The sequence below is a fragment of the Aspergillus pseudotamarii genome, assembly GCF_009193445.1.
Source record: "Aspergillus pseudotamarii strain CBS 117625 unplaced genomic scaffold BDV38scaffold_48, whole genome shotgun sequence".
Taxonomy (NCBI): Eukaryota; Fungi; Ascomycota; class Eurotiomycetes; order Eurotiales; family Aspergillaceae; genus Aspergillus; species Aspergillus pseudotamarii.
In genome coordinates, this window is record NW_022475062.1 from 50,082 (window position 1) to 71,656 (window position 21,575).

At 48.2% G+C, this 21,575-nt stretch overlaps 9 protein-coding genes across 9 annotated transcripts; 4 read left to right on the forward strand and 5 right to left on the reverse strand.

Moving 5' to 3' along the window:
- Positions 1-330: 330 nt before the first annotated feature.
- BDV38DRAFT_253416 (uncharacterized protein) lies at positions 331-745 on the forward strand (the record flags this gene model as incomplete). The annotated part of the gene is made up of 2 exons (XM_032055234.1): positions 331-677; positions 727-745. A coding segment is annotated over exon 1 (175 nt), but the record flags the coding sequence as incomplete, so codon positions are not given.
- A 1,697-nt stretch (positions 746-2,442) lies between these two features.
- On the reverse strand, positions 2,443-4,299 carry BDV38DRAFT_294932 (MDR family MFS transporter; the record flags this gene model as incomplete). Its single annotated transcript, XM_032062613.1, has 4 exons — positions 2,443-3,255; positions 3,322-3,692; positions 3,758-4,007; positions 4,063-4,299. 4 exons carry the CDS (start codon positions 4,297-4,299, stop codon positions 2,443-2,445), a joined length of 1,671 nt encoding a protein of 556 aa, XP_031910996.1.
- Positions 4,300-5,258: 959 nt separating this feature from the next.
- BDV38DRAFT_294934 (cytochrome P450) lies at positions 5,259-7,151 on the forward strand (the record flags this gene model as incomplete). Its single annotated transcript, XM_032062614.1, has 5 exons — positions 5,259-5,300; positions 5,369-5,519; positions 5,574-6,019; positions 6,085-6,328; positions 6,390-7,151. 5 exons carry the CDS (start codon positions 5,259-5,261, stop codon positions 7,049-7,051), a joined length of 1,545 nt encoding a protein of 514 aa, XP_031910997.1. The 3' UTR covers positions 7,052-7,151.
- Positions 7,152-7,951: 800 nt separating this feature from the next.
- BDV38DRAFT_294938 (pectate lyase family protein) lies at positions 7,952-9,553 on the reverse strand. The gene is made up of 3 exons (XM_032062615.1): positions 8,829-9,553; positions 8,527-8,771; positions 7,952-8,474 (listed from the first exon to the last, which is right to left on the reverse strand). The coding sequence occupies exons 1-3, from the start codon at positions 9,133-9,135 to the stop codon at positions 8,046-8,048; spliced, it is 981 nt and encodes a 326-aa protein (XP_031910998.1). The 5' UTR covers positions 9,136-9,553; the 3' UTR covers positions 7,952-8,045.
- Positions 9,554-10,176: 623 nt separating this feature from the next.
- BDV38DRAFT_285322 (uncharacterized protein) lies at positions 10,177-10,981 on the forward strand (the record flags this gene model as incomplete). Its single annotated transcript, XM_032060468.1, has 5 exons — positions 10,177-10,266; positions 10,322-10,379; positions 10,435-10,613; positions 10,671-10,773; positions 10,842-10,981. The coding sequence occupies 5 exons, from the start codon at positions 10,177-10,179 to the stop codon at positions 10,979-10,981; spliced, it is 570 nt and encodes a 189-aa protein (XP_031910999.1).
- An 810-nt stretch (positions 10,982-11,791) lies between these two features.
- BDV38DRAFT_145204 (putative PB1 domain protein) lies at positions 11,792-13,993 on the reverse strand. Its single transcript, XM_032051513.1, has 5 exons — positions 13,682-13,993; positions 13,478-13,627; positions 13,095-13,430; positions 11,971-13,047; positions 11,792-11,922 (listed from the first exon to the last, which is right to left on the reverse strand). Exons 1-5 carry the CDS (start codon positions 13,694-13,696, stop codon positions 11,893-11,895), a joined length of 1,608 nt encoding a protein of 535 aa, XP_031911000.1. The 5' UTR covers positions 13,697-13,993; the 3' UTR covers positions 11,792-11,892.
- A 1,326-nt stretch (positions 13,994-15,319) lies between these two features.
- On the reverse strand, positions 15,320-16,868 carry BDV38DRAFT_145223 (copper chaperone CCS1). Its single transcript, XM_032051514.1, has 4 exons — positions 16,665-16,868; positions 16,524-16,596; positions 16,322-16,456; positions 15,320-16,236 (listed from the first exon to the last, which is right to left on the reverse strand). Exons 1-4 carry the CDS (start codon positions 16,680-16,682, stop codon positions 15,719-15,721), a joined length of 744 nt encoding a protein of 247 aa, XP_031911001.1. The 5' UTR covers positions 16,683-16,868; the 3' UTR covers positions 15,320-15,718.
- A 152-nt stretch (positions 16,869-17,020) lies between these two features.
- BDV38DRAFT_273156 (CDC2/CDK family serine/threonine-protein kinase) lies at positions 17,021-18,648 on the forward strand (the record flags this gene model as incomplete). Its single annotated transcript, XM_032057630.1, has 3 exons — positions 17,021-17,565; positions 17,717-18,131; positions 18,205-18,648. The coding sequence occupies 3 exons, from the start codon at positions 17,021-17,023 to the stop codon at positions 18,646-18,648; spliced, it is 1,404 nt and encodes a 467-aa protein (XP_031911002.1).
- Positions 18,649-18,821: 173 nt separating this feature from the next.
- Positions 18,822-21,177, reverse strand: BDV38DRAFT_145263 (uncharacterized protein). The gene is made up of 2 exons (XM_032051515.1): positions 20,795-21,177; positions 18,822-20,744 (listed from the first exon to the last, which is right to left on the reverse strand). The coding sequence occupies exons 1-2, from the start codon at positions 20,908-20,910 to the stop codon at positions 18,995-18,997; spliced, it is 1,866 nt and encodes a 621-aa protein (XP_031911003.1). The 5' UTR covers positions 20,911-21,177; the 3' UTR covers positions 18,822-18,994.
- Between the last annotated feature and the right edge of the window lie 398 nt (positions 21,178-21,575).

Consider the following 21,575-nt stretch of genomic DNA (forward strand, 5'->3'; position numbering starts at 1 on the left):
ATATGGCCATTTGATAATGGAGGTTATTTTGCAGTATAAGGGGGAAGGTCGTTCCATCTCTAAAGAGGTGGTAAAGGAGGCAGCAGCAAGATCAAATGGTCATGAAACCATAGAGACCCTTTTAAAACACCAAGGAGAACGTCTCCCAATCTGTGAGGAGATATTGAAAGCAGCTGCAGAGAACGAAAGATATGGTCACCGAATTATGGAGCTCCATATTAAAAGCCGAGGGTGGAACCTTCCAATTTCTGATGAAGTGATAAAGGCAATAGCTGGGAATGAAGGGCTGGATGCACATAAAACTATGGAGCTTCTGTTGCAACAAAGAGAGAGGAGCCTCCCAGTCTCAGAAACGGTGGTTAGGGAAGCGGCCGGGAATGAAGGATTTTTTGGACATCATATGATGGAAATACTCCTGGAATACCGATGTGAGAGTCTCCCTATCCCTGAAGAAGTAGTCAAGGCAGCAGCAGAGAATAGATGATTGGGTGGACCTCAAATCATGGAGCTTCTGTTGCAACGAAGAGGGAGGAGCCTCCCAGTCTCAGAAACGGTTATGAGGGCAGCGGCCGGTAATGAAGGATTAGATGGCCATCAGCTTATGAAGATTCTCTTTAAGTATCGAGGGAAGAGTCTTCCAGTCTCTGAAGAGGTAGCCAAGGCAGCAGCAGGGAATAAAGAATATGGATATCAGAACTTAGATTTTCTCCTGAGATACTGGAGAGAGAGCCTCCCAGTCTCTGAAGACATGATCAAGACAGCAGCAGAGAATGGAGGATATCATAGGCATCAGATTAAGGAGCTCCTTATAGAGCACCAAGCAAAGTATCTCGTGAAATGATTTGTTGTCTCTATTATGTTTTGACCGGGCCTGTTGGACTATGAGAGTAAGGTGAAGGCAATTGAAATGATTGTTCTTGTTCTAACACCAATGTCAGCTGAAAGCCAACGCCAGAACACTGAATCTTATCAGGGGGATTACAGAAATTCAAGATTATATGACCTACCGTCATTTACTTCGATGAGAAGCCGATGTTGTCCTACTCAATCCCTCCTCAGATTTGCTCGGGTGGTCTTGCAATATAGTTATGCTACTGTAGAAAGCTCTACGGGGGAGAGCCACTGGTGTATTATAAAGGCCTATGAAAAGCTCCAAACTATCTTGCCTGTCCATCTCATAGAATATTCTAGGAAGTTGCCCGTGTGGTTGGTTACCTATCAGTCTCTTTCCAAAGAAAAAAAAAAAAAAAAAAAAAAGGGAAAAAGAAATTCCAACGAAAGACCACCCTCTTACTCTACTGAGTCGGTATAAGAGGACATGCTGGGTATTTGCGTCTATAATAATCATCTTTCCGCTTCGCAGCTGGAATGCCACGCATGGATTCCCATGGCTTTCTTCACGGATGAATTGTTCTTTGGTCTCAATAAAGAAGACGTGGAAATAGTAGAAAAGGTGGACAGTCAAATACCCTACACTACCGGATGTACGCTGGAAATTGTGAGATTCGATTTGGTCAACTTCTACTGAAAACAACACAGTTGGAGTCCGAAGGAAAGCACAGCTGTGTGATATGTTACCATCACGCAAAGGTTTCCATGGAATCATCCACGACGACTCCATGGAGCATCTTCATGGGGGAGGCGAAGGGTTTCCACCGCCTCACTCAGAGAGGAAAGATCTCACGAAAGTTGATGCGTTCGGCAACTGATTGAAACTCTACGCCAGTAGTCCATAAACTTAATGACGTAGTAATAATGTACTCGATTCCTAGCCATTATGGTATCTCCAAAAGCAAACATAGAAATAAAAAAAGTCAAGGAGTCAAATTTAATTTTGAAAAGTGCTGTAGTTGAAGCTCTCCCACATTGTAGGAAGAGACCGTGCATCATCCACCAGTCAGTTCTCTAGGAGTGGCCAGTGATGATACTCTGATTTCCCCCGAGAACGTAGAACAAAGACACTTCTGTGTGAAACTACGTTTACCTGTCATTAGTTTTGTTGTTATTATTAATCATTACATTTATGACAGCACGAAAATGTAGGTAATATACTACGTCCACATCCACGGTAGGGCTAGATGACCTCATCGACCCCGTTTCGATTGCCACAACAACTACACGTTCCAGAAAAGTGAACCACGACTGTCAAAGCTCCCCACACGTGTATTTCAGCCAGTTAGAGCAGATATCTCAATCTACTATGATAATTGGCACTATGAGTGACGTGAGGACTGGTTACCATACTTGTCCTAAAGTGACTAGCAAGTGAAAACAGTGTGATTTGGTTCGGGAGATGCGTCTCCGCAGCCTCACCCGTAGATCCCGTTAACCTTGTATCCAAGAGCTTGTGCTAAGAAAGGTGATTTCAAGGTTCAGCCAAAGGGTGATTTTAGCTTCGCATAGGCTTAAGGTTATGCATTCAAAGTGTGGATTTACCCAGCCTCAAGGTTCGTCCTCTTTCCTTGAATCTAGCCCCACATTCTGCGGTCCAGACTCTCCAGACTCGGCATCTCGAACACAGTCCGTTTTGTCATTCTCGACATCCGGAGGATCGAGATGGCCGTGCTCAGTGTCTAGGCTAACAGACCTGCCCGCACCTGTTCCTAAGCTGTAAGCTTTGGTAAAGAGGCTGGCCAATAATGACGCAGCAGAGAAGGCGCACAGGACGATCCATATCATTCTTAAGGCCTCCACATAGGCGTGAATAATCTTCGCTTTGCGAGGATCACTCTCTGGTAGTGCTTTTTCCACCTCGACTAGCGGCTCTGCGTCGATTCTGCCACCCTTGGTTAAGGCAAGAATCCCCGGATCGGCAGGGAGATTTTTCTCGAATATATTGTGGAAAATGCTCCCTCCGATGGCGACACCAATCGTTTGACCCAAGGTGCGAAAGAATGTGAAGAATCCAAGTGCATAGGATTGCTCGTTCTCGGCGGTGTTGGCTTGTACGGCAAGATTCATGCTAGTGAAAAGAGAGCCCATGCCGATTCCACAAACGAGGCTGATGAGGACCCATCGAAAGATGGGACAATCGGCGTTCAAAAGGTAAAGAAGGCCAACTCCAGTCGTAGTGAAGGCCCAGCCAGTCCAAAGTGCCCATCGGTAGCGACCACTGATCGTCATCGCGACTCCTACAAGACCTGCGGAAATACTCATTGGGCACATCACAGGGAGGAGAGCAACGCCGGACATCACCGGTGAGTATCCCTTGACAGCTTGATAATAAAGTGGGAGATAATAAAACATTGCGAGCACCTTAACCACACCTGAGTCAGACAAAGAAAATCCCTATCATAGCTGGACGGCTGACTCGTAACTTACCACTATACCATGGAAGAATGTCTGGAAGTAAATCACTTTCGCATTCCGATCACGGAAGATACTTCGAAGTAGAAACGGCCGGGACGCAACCCATATCTCATAAGCTATAAAGATTATGAGGCCAAGCACTCCCAGGAACAATGGGACGAGAGTATGCCAACTCGACCATGGGAACGTTTCCCCACCCCAGGAAATAGGGACCAGAAGGCTGGTCATGGAAGGAATAAACAGACCAAAACCTATCCAATCCACGCGGTATATGGCCTGCTTTAACTCACTAGGCCCTGATTTATGGTTGACGGTCGCATAGATGACACCAAGTGACAGGCAAGCTGGAGGTAGGTTGAGGGCAAAGATCCATCTCCAGCGTCCTTGGATGAACACGATTGTGAGTAGATATCGGGGATGTATATGAAACAGGGATTCAAGGGCATACCTCTATGAGCGAGGGCACCACCCACTAAAGGGCCTGACACGCTTCCTACAGCCCACATCAGGCTGATTAGCCCGAGCCATTTCCCCCGTTCTCTGAGGGGAGCCAGATCGACAATCAGAATTTCACTCAGAGTGATAAGACCACCTCCACCAGCCCCTTGAAGGGAGCGTGCAGCAAGCAAGACATCAAAATTTCTCGCCCCGGCAGCAAGCGCAGAGCCAACTATATAGAATAAAAATGCACACACAAACTGATAGCATTAGATTTGATTCACTGTACTAAGCTTCGGGGAGGGAGCATCCTACCAATGGCCTTCTGCCGAAAATATGAGAAAATATAGCAAATGATGGTTGGAAAACAGTGGAACATAGTAAGAACGATGTGCCCGCCCAGAATGCTTCGGTATCGCTTGCGCCAAGGTCGCCAACAATAGCCGGGAGAGCGTTGCTCACGGTAGTTGCGCTCAACGCCGACGTTAGGCATGTCAATGACAAAGCAAAAACAGAGAGCGCAAACCGTTGGCTGTCTGGTAAATGCAGCATTCCTGGTAGTCAAAGCAGGCGTGCCGGCATAAAGAATTCCGAGTGCGTTGACCTCACTTACCTGATGCCGATTTCATTCCTGTGCCCGCAAGTCGCCGCAGTACGTAGTAATATAGCATTCTCTAGCATATATGTGCTCTCATACTGATTGGGATATAATAAAGCTTAAATAAACCCCAAAGAAATATTCTTGCAGGAGCTAGAACAAGTTTAGGTGGCACGGATGTAGAGATGAGACTTCCGGTGGTGGGAGAGCGCCATGGATTGAGGCCCGAGAAACATGTTACTGTAGTTTTCATGCTATCTTTGCGAATATTTCTGACCAACGACTACTCCAGCCCTCATAGTATCACGGCACATGTAGCTAAGCTATGGTCGATGACCCATCTTTCCTCTTCTACATGCGTTTTTTTGGCCTTACCCATCCATGGCTCTTAATCTTAATTATTCTGTTTTTTTACTTTACCATTCACGCTATTGGTTAAAAAGAACAAAATAAGCTAATTCATCCACGGGTGTATCCATGGGTAAAGTGGTAGGGAGCATCACCACAGCCCGTAACTATACCCGTTCGCAGCCCTAATAATGTGAAGCGGTAGAGGCTATTTCGATTATAGTATACAAGTGCCGGACATATCGGAACCAAGATCTATACTTCTCCAACAAGCTCAACGAGTCTATGATTCAACAAGTTGTCCATTACCTTGGGCTAGAACAATCTAACATGCTCTGCAGTTAAAGTCGATGAGTTCATCTGAGAGGACAGCTCAAACCCACACCCATGTGTTGAGGCACGATACCCCAAACCCTAGATCTACAAAATGGGCTCCACAAGCTGTGTTGCCAAGGGCTTTTACTTTTTCTGGAGAACCACTTTGTAGCATAACCTGGCACATGCTAAATTGTGTATACAAAGTCCATTACCTCGTGATCTAGATTCTTTGGCTATCGATACCATAATGATTGTGATCTTGTGTATTGGTCTTTTAGCCCTCATCTACGTCCGTACCTCCCATCTATATCCCCAATGCTATCTCCGTCTAGTTAACGTGCAGTAATTGATATCTAGCTTCTGTCATTGATCGTGTATCGGTTATATTTCCACCCATTGGCTAAATTCCCGGGGCCATCACTAGGAAAGATAACTGATTGGTACGCCGCCTGGTACATGTGGGACGGTTCTGCACATACCAAACTATATGTGGTACATCAGAACTATGGTGAGCTTGTCACTTCCGGTTATCATTTCAAGTTATGCTAAAATAAGAATGTAGGAAATATTGTTAGATACGGCCCCAATGCAATATCTATATGTTCACAGAAAAGCCTGGTAGATATATATTCTACGAAGGCCAACGTCTGCAAGGCTGACTCTTATGTGGTAATGAGTCTTAGCAACCAGAATCTAAACACATTCAGTTGTGTCGACAAAACGACACATGCATTCAAGCGGAAGATCCTATTCCAGGCTTTTACAGAGAATGCGCTGAAAGGAGTCCAGGATAAAATCCTATCCCATATCAGTCCATTCTGTGATATGCTCGGTACTTCTCCTACCAATGTCTGGGGACCCAGTGTGGATGTCGCACCATTGTGTGACTACCTTGCCTTTGATGTGATCAGTGATCTCTGCTATGGGCAAAGCTTTAACATGCTAGGAGATGGTAGATATCGCTATGTACCAAAGTTGACCAAAACGCTAAGTCGCCGGGCTGCAACGGTAAGCTCTATGTCGACAACAAGAGCGCGATGTCTTGCCTATGATTACTAATATACACCATACAGTGCATGGCTCAACCGCAAATAATGCGATCCAAGATCGATCACTTATTACTAGCCAGCTTTTTCAGCAGAATAAGGGATTTTTGTGCTTGGGTTCGGCACCAGGGGAGAGAGAGAGCCCGCCTAGGGAACAATGTTTCTACAAAAGATTGTTTCCACTATATGCTGAATGCAGTAGATCCAAAAACTGGCCAAGGCTTTACAAATAAGGAGTTGTGGAATGAATCAGTGCTCTTGTTGCTTGCAGGTATATTACTCTTTTAGTTTAAGATTCACCCAGAGTTTCCTGGTCTGACTGAATAATATAGGGTCGGATAGTGTTGCTGCCAACCTGAGCTCCGTCCTGTTTCACCTCGCACATAACCAACAGGCTCTGCAAAAAGCTACAATGGAGATCCGTTCGTGTTTTAGACAGGTGGAAGACATTCGCCTGGGCAGTCAGTTAAAATCTTGTTATTATCTATATGCGTGCATATCCGAGTCTATGCGTATGTCACCGTCAGTGTCAAATATACCACCTCGCCGTGTGTTAGATGGAGGAATTACCGTGGATAGATATTATTTACCAGAAGGAACTATAGTCGGAACACCGATATACTCCATCCATCATGATGAGGAGTATTATCCGAGATCATTCAAATATGAACCGGAACGATGGATAGAGGACCAAACCACAAAGGATGACCTTCACAAAGCGCAGGCAGCATTTTGCCCTTTCAGCATCGGTCCACGGTCGTGCCTGGCTAAGAACTTGGCGTGGGCCGAGCTCACTCTTACAATCGCTCGAGTCTTATTCTTGTACGATATTCGATTGCCGCCAAATCATTGTCAGGATGATCCGGGCTGTTGCAGCTCGGTGCCAATGGATCAGAGTCCTCAGGTTAAGTTGCGAGCATGGGTTGGGGCCGCGCGAGAGGGTCCATCGCTGCAATTTCGTGCCAGGAATATTATTCAAGAATCCATGGTCTAACCTGAGAATAATGTCTTGTCTTAGTTTGTGCATAGCTAAGGTTTCATGTTGACGTTCGAAAAAATGGTGTTATTACAGCATAAAAGAGCATAAAAAGAAGCTCCTAGTTATATACAACGCTATCCCGAAACTCGGTAGCAACCCTAACACAACCAGCAAACGCGCGGTTCAAGTTGGAATTAGAACTTATGGGGAGCCATTTCGTGTTTCTGGTGCCGTGCTAATCCGATCATCATAACACGATACCCGAAAAAGCAAAGATGATACCAGTTTATGCTAAACATTGAGCCCTAGCTCGTTTAATAGCAACAACAGCAAGCAAGGTCCTCTCAACAACACCAACAAATCATGGGCTGGTTTAGCGGTATCATATATCCTTCTTTGACATTACTTTTGATCGCAAACACTGGCCGCGTTTAGATAACTCTGACCAGGCAGATGCCTATGACCAAGTCACTCAATCACCCCATAAAGCCGAACTCTCTCATGAACCCCTCGGTGCTGCCGCATCACTCGAGGCGATGAAAGCATATGGAACGCATTGTGCTGCGAATGGTAAGACTTTTAGTCTTATCCTATCCTAGGGCCAAGGTCCGAGATTTTCAGGCGTACAGTACGGCCAGCTAAGTCTGAAGTCTATAGGGGTCATACTCGGGAGGACATGGAGTTCGTCTATGTCACCCTTCGAAACATTCATGATGCTTTCTACAGCTTAGTGTTGTGATAAACAGTACCATTGAAAGTATCAACCATCCAAGTGGATAGTATCACAGTACTGGTACCAAAGTCACAGCACATGGCGAATTGTTATTTAAACTACTTTTCTACTCGAACCCACAGAATGTAATATAATATGATTCGATTCAATACAAGCACTGAGATGGCTTCAGCGACGTACAATGAAGCACTGCTAAGCGTTTCGCGAAGAGAAAACAAAAGATCAGGTTACTCAGGCTGTGAGGGTTTCCCATAGTGCGGCAGACAGGGTGCGAAGTTACAACTTCTGGCCTGCGGTTCCAGGGATGGTGGCGGCGATCTGGGCGGAGCCAAGCGCTTCAATGGCGTCGTATGGCAGAGACGAAGCAGTCAGTGTGCCCTCGGGAACGGAGTTGGTAGATCCACCCAAGTCGACATCATCGACGACCGCGTAGCCAGTGTAGTCGGAGTCAGCGAAGAAGATCGCTTCATCCGGGCAGTTCGAGAATGCGGAGCTCTGAATCAGGACCTGAGCATCCATGCGGCAGTTGACGCCCGTGCCGAGAAGGCTGTCCCAGTAGTTGTTGATAAGGTGGACGGTGCCAAAGCGGACCGACGGGGCACGACTGTTGAGGTTATACCAGTGATTGTTGGCATAGGTGATATGGAGATGACCCGAGTCCTCATCCTCGTTGCTGTCGGAGTGTCCAACCAGGGAGGCTTTCCACTGAACGAACCGTTAATAGATTATCCAGCCCTTAGCATGAACCAAGACTTACGTGGTCGTGAAGGTAGGTGTTGGAAACAGTAACCCATTCAGAAGCGTGAGTGATGTCCAGAAGACCATCCAAGTCGTCCTTTCCAGCGCTCAGATCTCCCGAGAGATCGCAGTGGTCAACCCACACGTTGGTAGACCCGTCAATGCCAATAGCGTCGCCATTGTCGGCAAGAACCTGGCCGATCTTGAGGTTACGCATGATGACATTGCTGACCCGACGGATGTAGAATCCGACGCCGGTTATGGCTGTAAGGATCGTTAATAGAAACTCACGCGGAATGAAGTTTCAAGGAGAATACGCACAACTGCCAGATTCACCGTAGATGGTTTTGTCCGAAGCAACACGGATCTTGGCACTGCCTTCGATGGCACCAGAGACGATAATCGTCAATGGAGTCTCGCTTTCGGCGGCCTCGGTCAAGCTAGCGAGGTCGGTGACGGTGACGGTCTCACCAGCAGCACCACCGGTGGTGCCGCCGTTCTGTGTGCAGTACCCGATGGAGCAGCCCTCTGTAGCCTGGCGACGTGACAGCTCGTTGCGGCTGTTCAGGTTGTGTGTAGGAGAGGCAATGGCAATGGTTGCCAGCGTCAAGAGGGCAGTAAACCGCATCTTGGCCGATAGAAAATAATAAAAGCTCACTAGTGGCGAGAGTTAAGCAAGGAACCAAAGTCAAATGAAGCTATCTCCAGCTCTTGGGAACAGTGAATTGTTAGAAGAAAATGCTCTCATCGGCTGCAACACCACATACCTTTTATATCCAAACTTGGACAATATTTTGACGTTTTTCTTCATATTTCGTAAAGACCCAATTCCCTTCATGAGCCTGCCTCCATACACAAACCGTGCGAATGCTCCCTTAAGCCAAGCAATCCATACCCTATTTCCCCTCCAATGGCAGGAAGCTAGCAATGACGATCACGGCATTTCAATTTCAATTTCCGAATTGACCACGGAGCGCAGCCTGAGAACTTTGAAAAGCAATTCAAATTGAGAGCTATATATTAAAACATTGAGCGAGAGCAGATGATCAGCACATGTACCAAACATATCATAGTAGGGTCCAGTGGTCTATTTGGTTGACATCTCCGCCGGCGCGGGCCGTGCTTCCGGGATGAGGAGGACGACGCCGTTGGAGCAAAAACACATCTCCGGAGTGTTTCATGCAAATCCTGCAATGAGCAACTGCTAGAAATTGCAATAACGAAAGTTGAAGTAACTTAACGAAGCCAAAATTATCAATATTAGCACTTTATAGAAGCAGGGATTAAATTGGTCACTGGTTGTGTCACGGGTTAGAAGCATGCCTTCATTCTATGGGATTTGTAGTAATATGCCTGATCACCTGCCTTCTTCGACTTCAAGTCCCCAAGAGTGAATGGATTCTCAATCAGCTGCGAGGACAAGTGGTATATATCATGCGTGATGTGATTCGCGGGTAAACATTACTTTATGGAAGAAATGTATAGTTACATTTCATCCACGAAATGTTGTTTCACCAGTCTTAGCGTTACAATTTGGTGTCTCCCACACCACCCTCGTAATTACGAGCCGTATAAGTATGGAGGCCAGAAGGTTTATAGCACCACTTCTCTCGTAAAGGCATAAGACAGTTATATCGATCTGGTTCAACCAATTAGAGCTGACCTGGCGATGATTTTCCCCGTAACTAAACTTGCCCTGCTCGCTGTTATATCAGGCGTCTGGGGGCATGCCGTTGTGGAGGATCCCCCTCCTCGCAAAGTACGTAATTCCACCATCTTTATTTCATAAGACATGCTAAAAATATATCCAATAGACGGGTCCAGCTCACGAAGCCGCGTGCGGTTCAGCAGTCGTGGACGTCCTCGAGAGTGGTTAGTATATTCCAGATCTTCTATAGAAAGGGAATGGTGACAAAGCAAGCATCAGACATTGCCGGCCCTATAGAGAACGCTGTGCAGGAAACCGACGCCGACTACAAGTGCAATGCCTTCCTTTGCAGAGGATATCAGTTCGAAGATAATACCGATAATGTCCAAGTTCTTAAGGCTGGCGAAGTTCTCTACTTCCACATCAACTTGATTGCCGGTCACCATCCCGGTTATGCTGTAAGCTCCCGTTTTTTTCCCCAGTTTCTAAAGTTCAATAGCTTATACGCAAGGAAGAACGTATCGGTCGTTAACACGGCCACAAACGAGATCATCGGCGAGCCGCTCCGCTCATGGGATAACTGGCCAGACCATCTCTCGGGCCCACCCCGTGACGATAGTATGTACTAATTTGCCCCCACGGACCAAATCTCTTCTAACCTGTCTGCCCTGCGTCTATCGGGATAGTTGACTACAACGTGACCATTCCAGACTCTCTCGGTTCCACGTGTAGCCAGGCCGGCGATTGCGTGATACAGTGGTATTGGTATGCCAGCGGGAACAAGCAAACTTATGAAAGTTGCCATGACTTCTATGTTGAGTCCTAAGACAACGCGTGCGGCTGTATATAGGGACTGTTTCACTGTCAGATGGCTAAAGAGAATGCGCCCTTTTCCTCCCTTCTTCGTAGCTAAGAATCGCTTTCGCGTTTAGTGGTATGCCAGAGAGAGACGTTTTGGACGATAAATAGCCGCACATGGAAACATAGGTCAAACATTGTCTGACAAGCAATGAGACGTGTGAGTCCTTTGGAATCAGGACTGTCACGTCCCATTCTGAAGAAAGAAGCTAGTGCAGAATTCTGGGACGGCGAGACACAGCCAAGACATCGACTTGTCACGAGTTGGATCCCGGATATAGATTCCCAGCTGCCCCCACACTTGAGACCCTAACTCTCCTTGTAGCAGAACTGAGACTTCACACAGCGCGATAAACAAATACCGGGTATGCATTCTATGGAATGCGTGTCGAAGTTTAAGACTAGTATTTGGTGTCTTGTTCGCATTCTGCTTTAGTATGGAGAGGTAGTCAAAGTTGGCGTTGGGTAGCTTAGCTTGAATTTGATATGATAGAATGTCCGTTAAGTTTCTATTGAATCACATGTCTGGACAGCAATATGCGTATTTCCTAGTGGAATTCTAGTGCTTATGTGGTTTAAACTAGTGGATTCCCTCCAGTTGTCTTGTTCTTTTTTTTTTTTTTTTCCCTCTAACGCTGTAGACTTCTTATAGTAACTGAAGTTAATGAACTTATTGGCTCACTTGCGGTCAGGCTATATACTTGTCATCTTCTCTGTGTGTACTCCTTACTTATTGTTGCCCTTATTAGATAAAGGTAGTTACCAGTCACAAGGGTTTGTACAAGAATGCATTATCATAATCGTGTATATACATGCGTCATCGAAGGGTATAACATGCCATGCAGTCCAATGCGACCAGCCAACGCCAACACCAGGTCATCAAATCATAGATCGTTCTTCAACCCATATCTGCTATGGTCAGTTAAGGTACGGGGACTTATAAGGATAAAGACATACCTCCATCTTCCCCATTTCACTCCCTTCCCTTATTGCACTTTCACGGGCAGAACTAAACAGAAGATCCAAATCTTCTTGGTCCACCATTGTGATCATATCCCCTTCATCCTGCATCCGAATCTTCAACAGAGAGCGGAAGCCAAACTTATCCCGGATCTTCATTTCGAACTCGCTAAAGCCGGTTGTCGGTCCGATAATAATGTACCTAGTGTCTTCCACGGCATGTACCTTGACCCGGAACCTGCGTACCTCCGGCCGGCGCGAGTTGGCTCGTCTTGACCCTCGGTTTGGTGATCGTGTTCGACGTTTTGATTCGACAATTTCGAAGTCACCGTCTGCTCCGCCTTCCTCTGCTTCGCTGGCATATTCTTCTTCTTCATCAATGTACCGCTCCCGCTGACGGGGCATGCCCCTCCGACCTCCATTGACAGCCACAGTCGGACGAGGATACCCGTTGTACATATCCTCTCCGTACATCTTCTTCGGTGGGGCCGAGAAGCCTGTGTCACTTGATCCTCGTCGATGCCCCATTTCTCGGTAGACTGTGAATTCACCTTGAGACGCACGGTGATGCAGCTGGGGTGGCCCGCGCGGCTCTGATGCTGTGCGCGTAGTCCCGACCCGTGGCTTCTCTGGTGTCGTATCAACTCTGCATCCGGGAGGGTGGGCGCCCGGGCGGTCTAGATCGAGGCGCGGCGGACGAGCCGCGCGGATGGAGCCCGGTCGACCGTTCATCCCCGAACTACTAGGGGGGCTTCCGACGCTGCTTTTGTCGGCATCTGGTGGTGGTGTTGGGGGGAATAAATTGCGGTTCAGGGGTGGCTCTGAGTGCTGACGACTTCTCGTGATGTTTCGTTGTACTAGTTTGCTGGCTGCGTAGAGACTTTCTGGGGGGGCTCGATTGTCCAGTCCGGACTGGGTTCTGATAATGTCACCTGGCTGGAAAGGAACATCACTACGATCCGATGCAGCGATCAACCGTGCCTTGCCGAGGTAATCCTTCGTCTTGAGGTTTTTGACCTTGGCCTCATTTGGTCGATACAGTACCCCTACGGGGATTGAAAACACCGTGTAACCCTATTTAGTCAATACTGATAGGAGAACAATCTTGGGCTGTGACATACCTCTGCTCGTTCTCGGATGGCATCGTCGATAACACCATGGTCCGGCGTGACCTTCTCCTTTGCCGCATACTCTAAGTCCTGGATCCCAGGCCCTAGTTGCTGCAGGTATATGTAACACAGACCACGATTAAACAGAACTTCACATGAGTATAGACGGAACTTCAGACCCAGTTGCTCGTAGTCAATGGATGTATTGCCTCGGAGGTAGAGTAAGGTATCATTGAAGTTGGCCAATGCCTCTTCGAAGTCGCCCAGAAGAAAGTTGGAGACACCTTCTTGGAAGTATGCAATGGCGAGGTATTGGTCCAGACTGACGGCCCGCTGGTAGCACTCGACCTACAGTTGTCAGTACCGCGTAGTATGCGTCAGACTTTAGCACATACCGCCTTCTCATGTTCCCCTAAGGTCGCATAGATTACACCACAGTTGAAGAAGATCTTAGACGTGTCGGCAATCAGGTCAAAGACCCGGAGGGCGTCGTCGTATTCTTGACGGTCATAGTGTTCGAGGGCTTGCACCCACGTCTCAATTTCCTGGTCGTCTTGGTGAGCATCTGTAGCCCGCTTTCCGAGCACTGCGGTGCATACCTGTTTGAGAGACATCACTCCAGCTATCCGAGGGCTTACTGATACCTCTCTAAATCTCCTGAGGCCTGGTCGTTCCCTCACCTGACAACCGGGTCGGTGTGATGGTAGACAGGGTCACAGACAGAGGCACAGCCCACGGGTTGCTGACTAGTAGACCGGACAACTCTCGCGATGCGCTCAGGTAGCAGCGGATATATACTAATGGCCAAGAAACCAACCACTGCAAGTCAACCACGCAGAGGCAGGGATAATGATGGGACCAGCAGGCCGAGAGACCCGGTTTGTGCCACGAAAGGATAAAAGCGTGCTAGGAGCTTTCTCAGTCGGTGAGCCAGAGAGTATTGTCCCGCGTTGGAACCAGTGATAGTCCAAGCGTACGATAACGCAGCGAGTTAGTCTGGTTTGGTGGGGAGATAGATCGGATATATATTTAGATCACGGGTGACCAGGGTCGTTGAATGGCCAACTAGTGACTATGACAAGCAGACGCAAGGATGATAGATAGATAATGCGGTGGCTAGATCAATTCGCCTACCCCGGTGAATATTCTTCACGGCTTCTATCGATAGTAATATGTGTAGTTGAGAACCTTGAGTCTATACAGTGGCCACTATAAGATGTATGAAGTCAAGAAGAGCAGATTCACCCAGCTGGGAAAGGGAAAAAAGGGCAAGGACAGGGAAAATCCGTGGCAGAGAGCACATATGAAGACTAGCGTGCAGAGTATGCAGCAAGGAAAAGCATTGAAAGTGGTCGATACTATACTTAGATAGTTAGGAGTACCAATAGATCCGATTCGAAGCGCCAAAGGGCAGGAAGGAGGGGAAGGACGAAGGACTGCCAAGGGAGTCGAGAATATAAAAATAACCCCCCCGTTCGATTTGACCAGCCAGTTGAAGTTCCTGGCGAGGGGCGTTAAGCAAGCGTTGACCTGAATGGCTGCAGCTGCAGCGTCTGGGATCCCTAGCTGGGATCCGGGTCGCTGATTGGTCCCCTGCAGGGGAAACTTCATCACATTGCAGGGAAGATCCCTCAATCCACCTCCCTCATTGGCGGCCACCACAATATTCACACTTTGTTCAGACTAATTCATTTCTATTATTCCTTGATCTGGCATACTATTTACTATATAGTACTACTAGCAGCCGTACTGTAGTATTGAATATATTAACAGGCCGTCCCGACAAGCCATGGCGGAGAACGAACAAAACAGGGACAGGGAATGTTCTCATTAGTTAATAACACCCTCCCGAGGTGCAGTACGTACAAGAATCCCTTGGGAGATTTGTGAAGTGCTAGTGCCCGACCAGATCATAAGATCGTTACTCAATGAATTCCCTTGGCGACTGCCGTCCCGCAAACGAATGAGAAATACTCCGGGGAAACCTGATATGAGATTGGCAAGAATATACTTTGTCGCCCCGCCACGGCGCTTCGACTCAATCCCTCACTTTCTATCAATCAATTTCCGTCAACTAGCACAATTTCCCCTAGAATTCCTTGCTGAGTATTGATTTAACGCAGGAAATTTATTTAGAAAATCACGCGTGGCAGGATCCAATGATGCTTCGCGACCGTTGCAATTTTATATCCTTACATCCAATAGCGGGGTTTCCGTCGTGGAATTTACCTTAGCCCTTTCCTTTTTGGACCCACGATTTTCCGCTACTTACTACTTACTATGATCAGGTGGTGAGTTGATACCCTAGGTGTCTTTTCTCCTCCTTCACCGTCTATCTATAGTTCCACTTCCAGCGCACTGATCGATGGATTTAATGGAATCACAATCCTGCCCGCTCGTCTAACAATTTAGGTCCCAACAGCATCACGTCTAGCCTCATGCAGATTCATTCACATACGACACATGACTGACATCATCTCACGACAAGTAGGTATCACAACTTTAAAAAAATATAAGAAAAGTCAAGGCAGCTCCCGCCTCTCCAGTCACAGAGTCAATGTGTGAATGGGGCCAAAGGGGGCATCAAATAGATGCTCAAAAAATAGAAGGAGAAAAAAAAAAGAAAAGAATAAAACTTAAACCATCCCCTGAGATACCTGTTCCTGACGCTCCTGCCACACATTCTTCCCGGAGCAGGAACACACCATCTTATCATTATCCCACACGCCCGCACTTCGAGCAATCACCCCAACCAATGTATCCGGGTCTTCCTTTCGGAATGGACCCTCTTTGCTCTTCGACACCACCATACTCCGTCCAATCATTTCCCAAACCGCCAATGGTCGGTCCAAGAAGACATTGCCTCGTCCCTTCTCGTCCACATCCACCGTCCCAAACACTCCGCGTGGCTCCTTGGACGCCTCCGATCCCAACACCGTAGCCTTCAATGCCTCCCAGATGCCTCCGGTAGACGCGGCTCCCTGTGAAATATCTCCGGCCTCGCGCACTGTGGCCCAGTATTTGCCCGGCGCCAGCCCGTTAATGGTCAGATCTACAAGCGTCATGTTGGACGAGACCTGCACCATACGCGCCAATCCACGGATCTTATTCGGGACCGAATTCGCATGCGTCTCCAGAATGCAAACGGCGGAACCTGGTGAGTGAATCTTAGCACAGCCCCAAGGACCAGGCACATGCCCGGCGGTAAATGAAACAAGGATGAGCAGGGAGAGACGTACTGTTGGAGGTCCCACTACCCCGTAGAATCGCATCACGACCCGTAGCCTGAATCGCGGAAACGATGGAACTGGGTGGCGCCGTGCCTTCGATAAATACGAGCTGGTCTTTCAGACTGGCATCGACTTTGTTGATTCCTGGGAAACGTCGCCAACCAATTAGCCCGGACCAACAGACAATCTATGAGACGAGGCAAATATATACCGTCGAGCTTGTTTAGGGTACTGGAGATATCTTTCACACAGCCCTGGCAGGTCATTGGGACCGCGAAGGTGGTCTGATTGAACATTTAGCCCCGATTTATAATATACTTGCTACCCACGGTACAGAGCGGAACAAACTGACCTGGAAGGGTTCAATCATGGTGTACGTTTGGGACGTGAATCGCTCGCCGCGCAAAGAATATAGCAAGGTGGAATCAGGTATATAAAAATCGTAACAGTCGTTGGGTCACAGAGAACAATAAATAACCGTGTAGAAAGAAAAAAAAATAGTAGAAGCCCCGCGGAACAAAGCGGGGGATTTGAAATCGGCATCCAAATGCTGATAGCGTCATCCCTCCAATTAAATTACCGTTTCCGAGAACCTCAGGCACGCAAGTCCGAAACCAACCTCCACATGGAAGCTTCCCGACTCCGGAGCTTCCATCACACTCCAATATCGAATTAATAATCTTAATCACCCCCTCCAACTGCAGAAAGATGTCCTCCAAATCCCGCTGGGCGGATGAAGACCCAGAAGCCGAAGCGATCATTGCGCAACGCAAACGCGAAAAGGAAGAGAAACGACGCGCCAAAGCCGAGAAACAACGTCAGCTCGAGCAGCAACAAGCCGAAGAAGCTGCCCGACAACGTGAAGCCGCAAACAATGACACAGAAGCACCTCCCAAGAAACGTCGCCGACTCTCCAATGATCCCGACACCACGACCGACGTCCAGGTTGAACCATCCAAACCACAAGAAAACCTATCGAATATACTACAGTTCCCCACCCAGGAATGGGGTCCCAGTCGGCATGTGGACAACTTTGAGCGATTGAATCACATAGAGGAGGGCTCGTACGGATGGGTGAGTAGAGCCAAGGATATCACAACGGGTGAAATAGTCGCCCTCAAAAAGCTCAAGATGGACAACTCCCCGGATGGGTTCCCCGTAACGGGCTTACGGGAGATTCAAACCCTCCTGGAAGCTCGTCATCCAAATATCGTCTTTCTCCGTGAAGTCGTCATCGGAACTAAAATGGATGAGTGCGTTTCCCTCCCCTCTGTATCAAGACCAATTCACCCCTTGGCACTCCCTATCCCCTCAGGACCTGGAAAGTTCAGATACAGAAAATTAACCCCAAAGCCCGGGGGTGCGAGGATAAACCCTCCTGCCCCCGATCACCGCATAAAACAGTGTTTTCCTAGTCATGGACTTTCTCGAACACGACCTGAAGACGCTCCTCGACGACATGCGTGAGCCATTCCTCCCATCGGAAATCAAAACTCTCCTCTCCCAGGTCCTCTCGGGTCTCGACTTCCTCCACTCCCAATGGATCATGCACCGTGATCTGAAGACCTCAAACCTTTTAATGAACAACCGGGGCGAAATCAAGATTGCCGATTTCGGTATGGCCCGGTACTACGGCGATCCGCCACCGAAGTTGACGCAGCTGGTCGTGACGCTCTGGTATCGATCCCCGGAGCTGTTGCTGGGAGCGGAGAAGTACGGCACTGAAATTGATATGTGGAGTATCGGGTGCATCTTCGGGGAATTGCTCACGAAGGAGCCCCTGCTGCAGGGAAAGAATGAGGTTGATCAGGTGTCTAAGGTACGGGTTATACTTCATTTCCCTACATCTCCGTGGCGGTAGATTTCGTTAAACTCGTACTGATGGAAATTAGATCTTTGCTTTGACTGGCCCCCCGACACCACAGACATGGCCTGGCTTCCGTTCTCTTCCCAATGCGAAGTCTCTCCGTCTTCCACAGACTTCAGCTCCATCTGGAAACCCACCGCTTCTGCCACGTTCAAAGTTTCCCTTTTTGACAAATGCCGGTATCCAGCTGCTTTCTTCGCTCCTGGCCTTGAATCCAAGCTCGCGACCGACGACACAGGAATGTCTTTCGCATCCGTATTTCCGTGAAGACCCTCGTCCAAAGCCAAAGGAGATGTTTCCTACGTTCCCGTCGAAGGCAGGAATGGAGAAACGGAGGCGACGGCAGACGCCCGAAGCGCCAAAGCGAGGCCAGGAGGTTCCCAGACTGGACTTTGCCAGTGTATTTGGCGGCCAGTCAAGTAGTGACAGTGGGGAAACTGGGGCAGGTTTTACTCTACGCTTGGGATGATTACTACCCGACCTGCGCACATAACGAACTCACGGGAGTTTGAGTATTCATATAATATGAAGTCCTTCGTTGGCTTGTGGAATCCTCCGATCCCACAATATCCAAATCTCTAATCGGAAATGGTGGCTATACCAACAAGACTGGGTCGTAAAGGAGTGGTAACTTTGAGAGACGCCCCAAAGCCAAACTATAAAACGCTGGGCTGGAAAATAAGTATATGAATCCCCTTAACAATGCAGTTTATACATATTCCAATGGCCGTACAGCATATGCTTTCGTACACAAATTACCACTGAACGATTGTACGCAGTCAGAACGGTAGATGAACGGTTGAGGCCGTCAAGCATCAAGGGAAATAGCGTCGTTGATACATTGGATACGTAAGAAGATATTCATCGACGGAGTCCTCACTGGCATCTCGCTCTACTCGATATGGCCGAGGGGGTTGAATATGGACAGGTCTCCCGGGACCAATTATCTCTGGAACATCCAGCGTTCCCGCTGACGGGCTACGATCGTGTCCTAGTTCATTATACAAGCTTCCGTCGCCGATGATGCTCAGTTCTGCCTTTGTAGGATTATCTCCCCCATCCGGGTGACCACTGGTTTTGCCATCAACGAAAAAGTATTCATCTGTGAAGGATAGCAATGATGCAAGATCGCCATTTTCGATAGGTGTCCATAGATTATTCGACACAGACGTGAGGTCTGTTACCGTAACCTCTTCGCTGGGGCGGGCTGACCATGGTGTTTGTTCCCCTGTGAAGTCGCTACACCCCAACCCACCTGTGTCGCCTGATGGACGCGACGGAGAATGATGATCGTCATCGTTGTGCATTTCAGATGTCGCATCTGCTCGACCCAAGCTTGAAGTTGGCGCCGCGCAAACAGGGTCGTTTGATAGGTTGTCATTTGTCCCGGATTCGGAGATATCTTGTGTCTGGGCTTCTTCTTTGGTCGATTGACAATCTGACCGGCTAGGCTCTGCTTGTAGGTCTGGGGAAGACTCATGGTGAATGGCTGGTCCTAGGACTTGATCTTCAACCTCGCTTTCCATCCTACTCATACTACTATCGCCGTAGGCGCTAACTCGGTCGATCAGTCCACGGGACTCCACTACCAACGCAGCGTTAGACACCTGAGGAGTCCTGGATGCATAGAATCGGCCAGGTGGCTGTCCATCTGATGATGGGGTTCTAGGCAAGCTGAGGGAAGGTAAAGGGGACATGGTCTGAGAGGTGTTCCCATTGATACTTGGGCCTCGAAGGGAGACTGGTGCTAGTAGGTTGTTGGACAATGGTGTCAAGATGGTTAAATGCGAGGGCTCGGCCTCGGCACCTGTTATTTGAGAACAGCCAGGTTCAGGGAGGCTCTTGGTTGAACTGCTGAGCCTGGGAAGTGAGTCCCCTGATTCAGAATCCGACTCGTTCATGAAAAAGTCGTCCAATTGGATATAGTCCCCAGTAGTCAATTCCCTCGCAATCTGCAATCCCAAGCCATTATTTCCCTCATTCGAGTCCCTCGGAAAGATACTATGTGCCGCCTCGGTTAGAAAGAGGCCAGGCGGCCAATATCCTTCAGTCAGTTCCTGGAAGGGGTTGAGATCAGTAATCGTGACAGAGAATGGCCAGTTGTCCAAGCATGTATCCACATTAAAACTCAGTGAAGAAGCGTCGTTGCACTCTGTTCGATGTAGATGAGTTCCAAAATCAGAGTCTTCCTCTGTGCTGGCTTCAGAAATTGTTGATGGGAAGGAGGCGTCATCCTGCTGGTCCGAGGAACCCTCTGTGGCATCAGATGAAGGCCAAGCCCGAGGTATATTAGCGGTGCGATTTGTACCGAAGATAGAAGCCCGCCTCTGCATTCCCATTCTCAGAGCTATAAGTCCTGAGCGTGCTCTCCGAAGCGACCTTTTGGACAAAGTCTGTACCCAGCTTACAGGGCTTTCGAGGTTGGTATTTCGAGAGGTATAATAGCCGCCCCTATTCCATGAAGGTGTAACAACGGCGGGGTTATGTCGAGGATCAAGAGGGTTGAAGACCGGATAATGGACACTTTCCTCGCACGATGGTGGAGGAGCAGGAGGTCTTACAATCCTAGCATGCCATCAGATTCGCATTGCGCACAAAGGAATCAGCTAGTGTACCTGGCTCTTCTTGCTATTGAGGGGCGAAGAGTGCCTGAAAATGAGAATACCTGGCGGCGTCTGTTTGCTCCGCAACCCTGATTGTCTGTTGCCATATCAGGCGAGTTGATTTTCATGAAGTATGTTATAGTCAATTGAAACAAGCAGACTCGGTATGCGTCAAGAGTCCCAAGTATTAGCCACCTAGGGATTGGAGTAGACTGGCCCTTGTGACATGAAAAACCTCTTCAGGAATTGAACAGGCCACCAGCTGTAAGAAGTAGGGGTCGCGGTCCTTGATTCCAATCAAGGCAGGTACGAGACAGCCACATGCATTGTTGATTGGACATTGGGTGTGGCAATACTGCTAGTATTAGTACTTGTAGTACTAAGTCCAGTAGGGTTGGACAGGCAAGGATCCATTTACTGGACGTCACTGCCAGCAGGTGCAATCAGTGGGATGCGTTAGGCCTTCAAGTCAATGTTTGCTCTTTGGCGCATTGTGATAGCACTGATGGTGGATACTATATTGTGGTTGTTGCATTGCGAGGTTTCCGCCAGATGTGACTATCAAAACTCGATCATCTACTTCTTAATCAGAGACTTTGGGCTGGAAAGGTAGCGGGGCATCACGAATTTGGTTTCCTATCATCTAGTGCTTAATTCAAGTGATGTGGCTATCCAAGGGTTTCGGCTGGTGTTGTGACTGTTGTTGTTGTTGTGTTGAAGTAAGCTTCCAATACAATACAATACCGACGTCCGTCGCAAAAGCTTCGATACAACCTTTTTCTATCCTTCGGTC

Excerpts from the sequence above, each read along its gene's own strand:
- BDV38DRAFT_294938 (XM_032062615.1), bottom strand. The coding sequence starts at position 9,135 with ATGCGGTTTACTGCCCTCTTGACGCTGGCAACCATTGCCATTGCCTCT. Across the intron at positions 8,772-8,828 it reads CTACGGTGAATCTGGCAGTT|CCATAACCGGCGTCGGATTC; the intron begins GTGCGTATTCTC and ends CGATCCTTACAG. Across the intron at positions 8,475-8,526 it reads ACACCTACCTTCACGACCAC|TGGAAAGCCTCCCTGGTTGG; the intron begins GTAAGTCTTGGT and ends CGGTTCGTTCAG.
- BDV38DRAFT_145204 (XM_032051513.1), bottom strand. Across the intron at positions 13,048-13,094 it reads CCATCCGAGAACGAGCAGAG|GGTTACACGGTGTTTTCAAT; the intron begins GTATGTCACAGC and ends TTGACTAAATAG. Across the intron at positions 11,923-11,970 it reads GTGAAATGGGGAAGATGGAG|ATATGGGTTGAAGAACGATC; the intron begins GTATGTCTTTAT and ends TGACCATAGCAG.
- BDV38DRAFT_145223 (XM_032051514.1), bottom strand. Across the intron at positions 16,457-16,523 it reads TACCCTAAACAAGCTCGACG|GAATCAACAAAGTCGATGCC; the intron begins GTATATATTTGC and ends GACGTTTCCCAG. Across the intron at positions 16,237-16,321 it reads GGGTAGTGGGACCTCCAACA|GTTCCGCCGTTTGCATTCTG; the intron begins GTACGTCTCTCC and ends TTCACTCACCAG.
- BDV38DRAFT_145263 (XM_032051515.1), bottom strand. The coding sequence starts at position 20,910 with ATGAAAATCAACTCGCCTGATATGGCAACAGACAATCAGGGTTGCGGA. Across the intron at positions 20,745-20,794 it reads TCAATAGCAAGAAGAGCCAG|GATTGTAAGACCTCCTGCTC; the intron begins GTACACTAGCTG and ends ATGGCATGCTAG.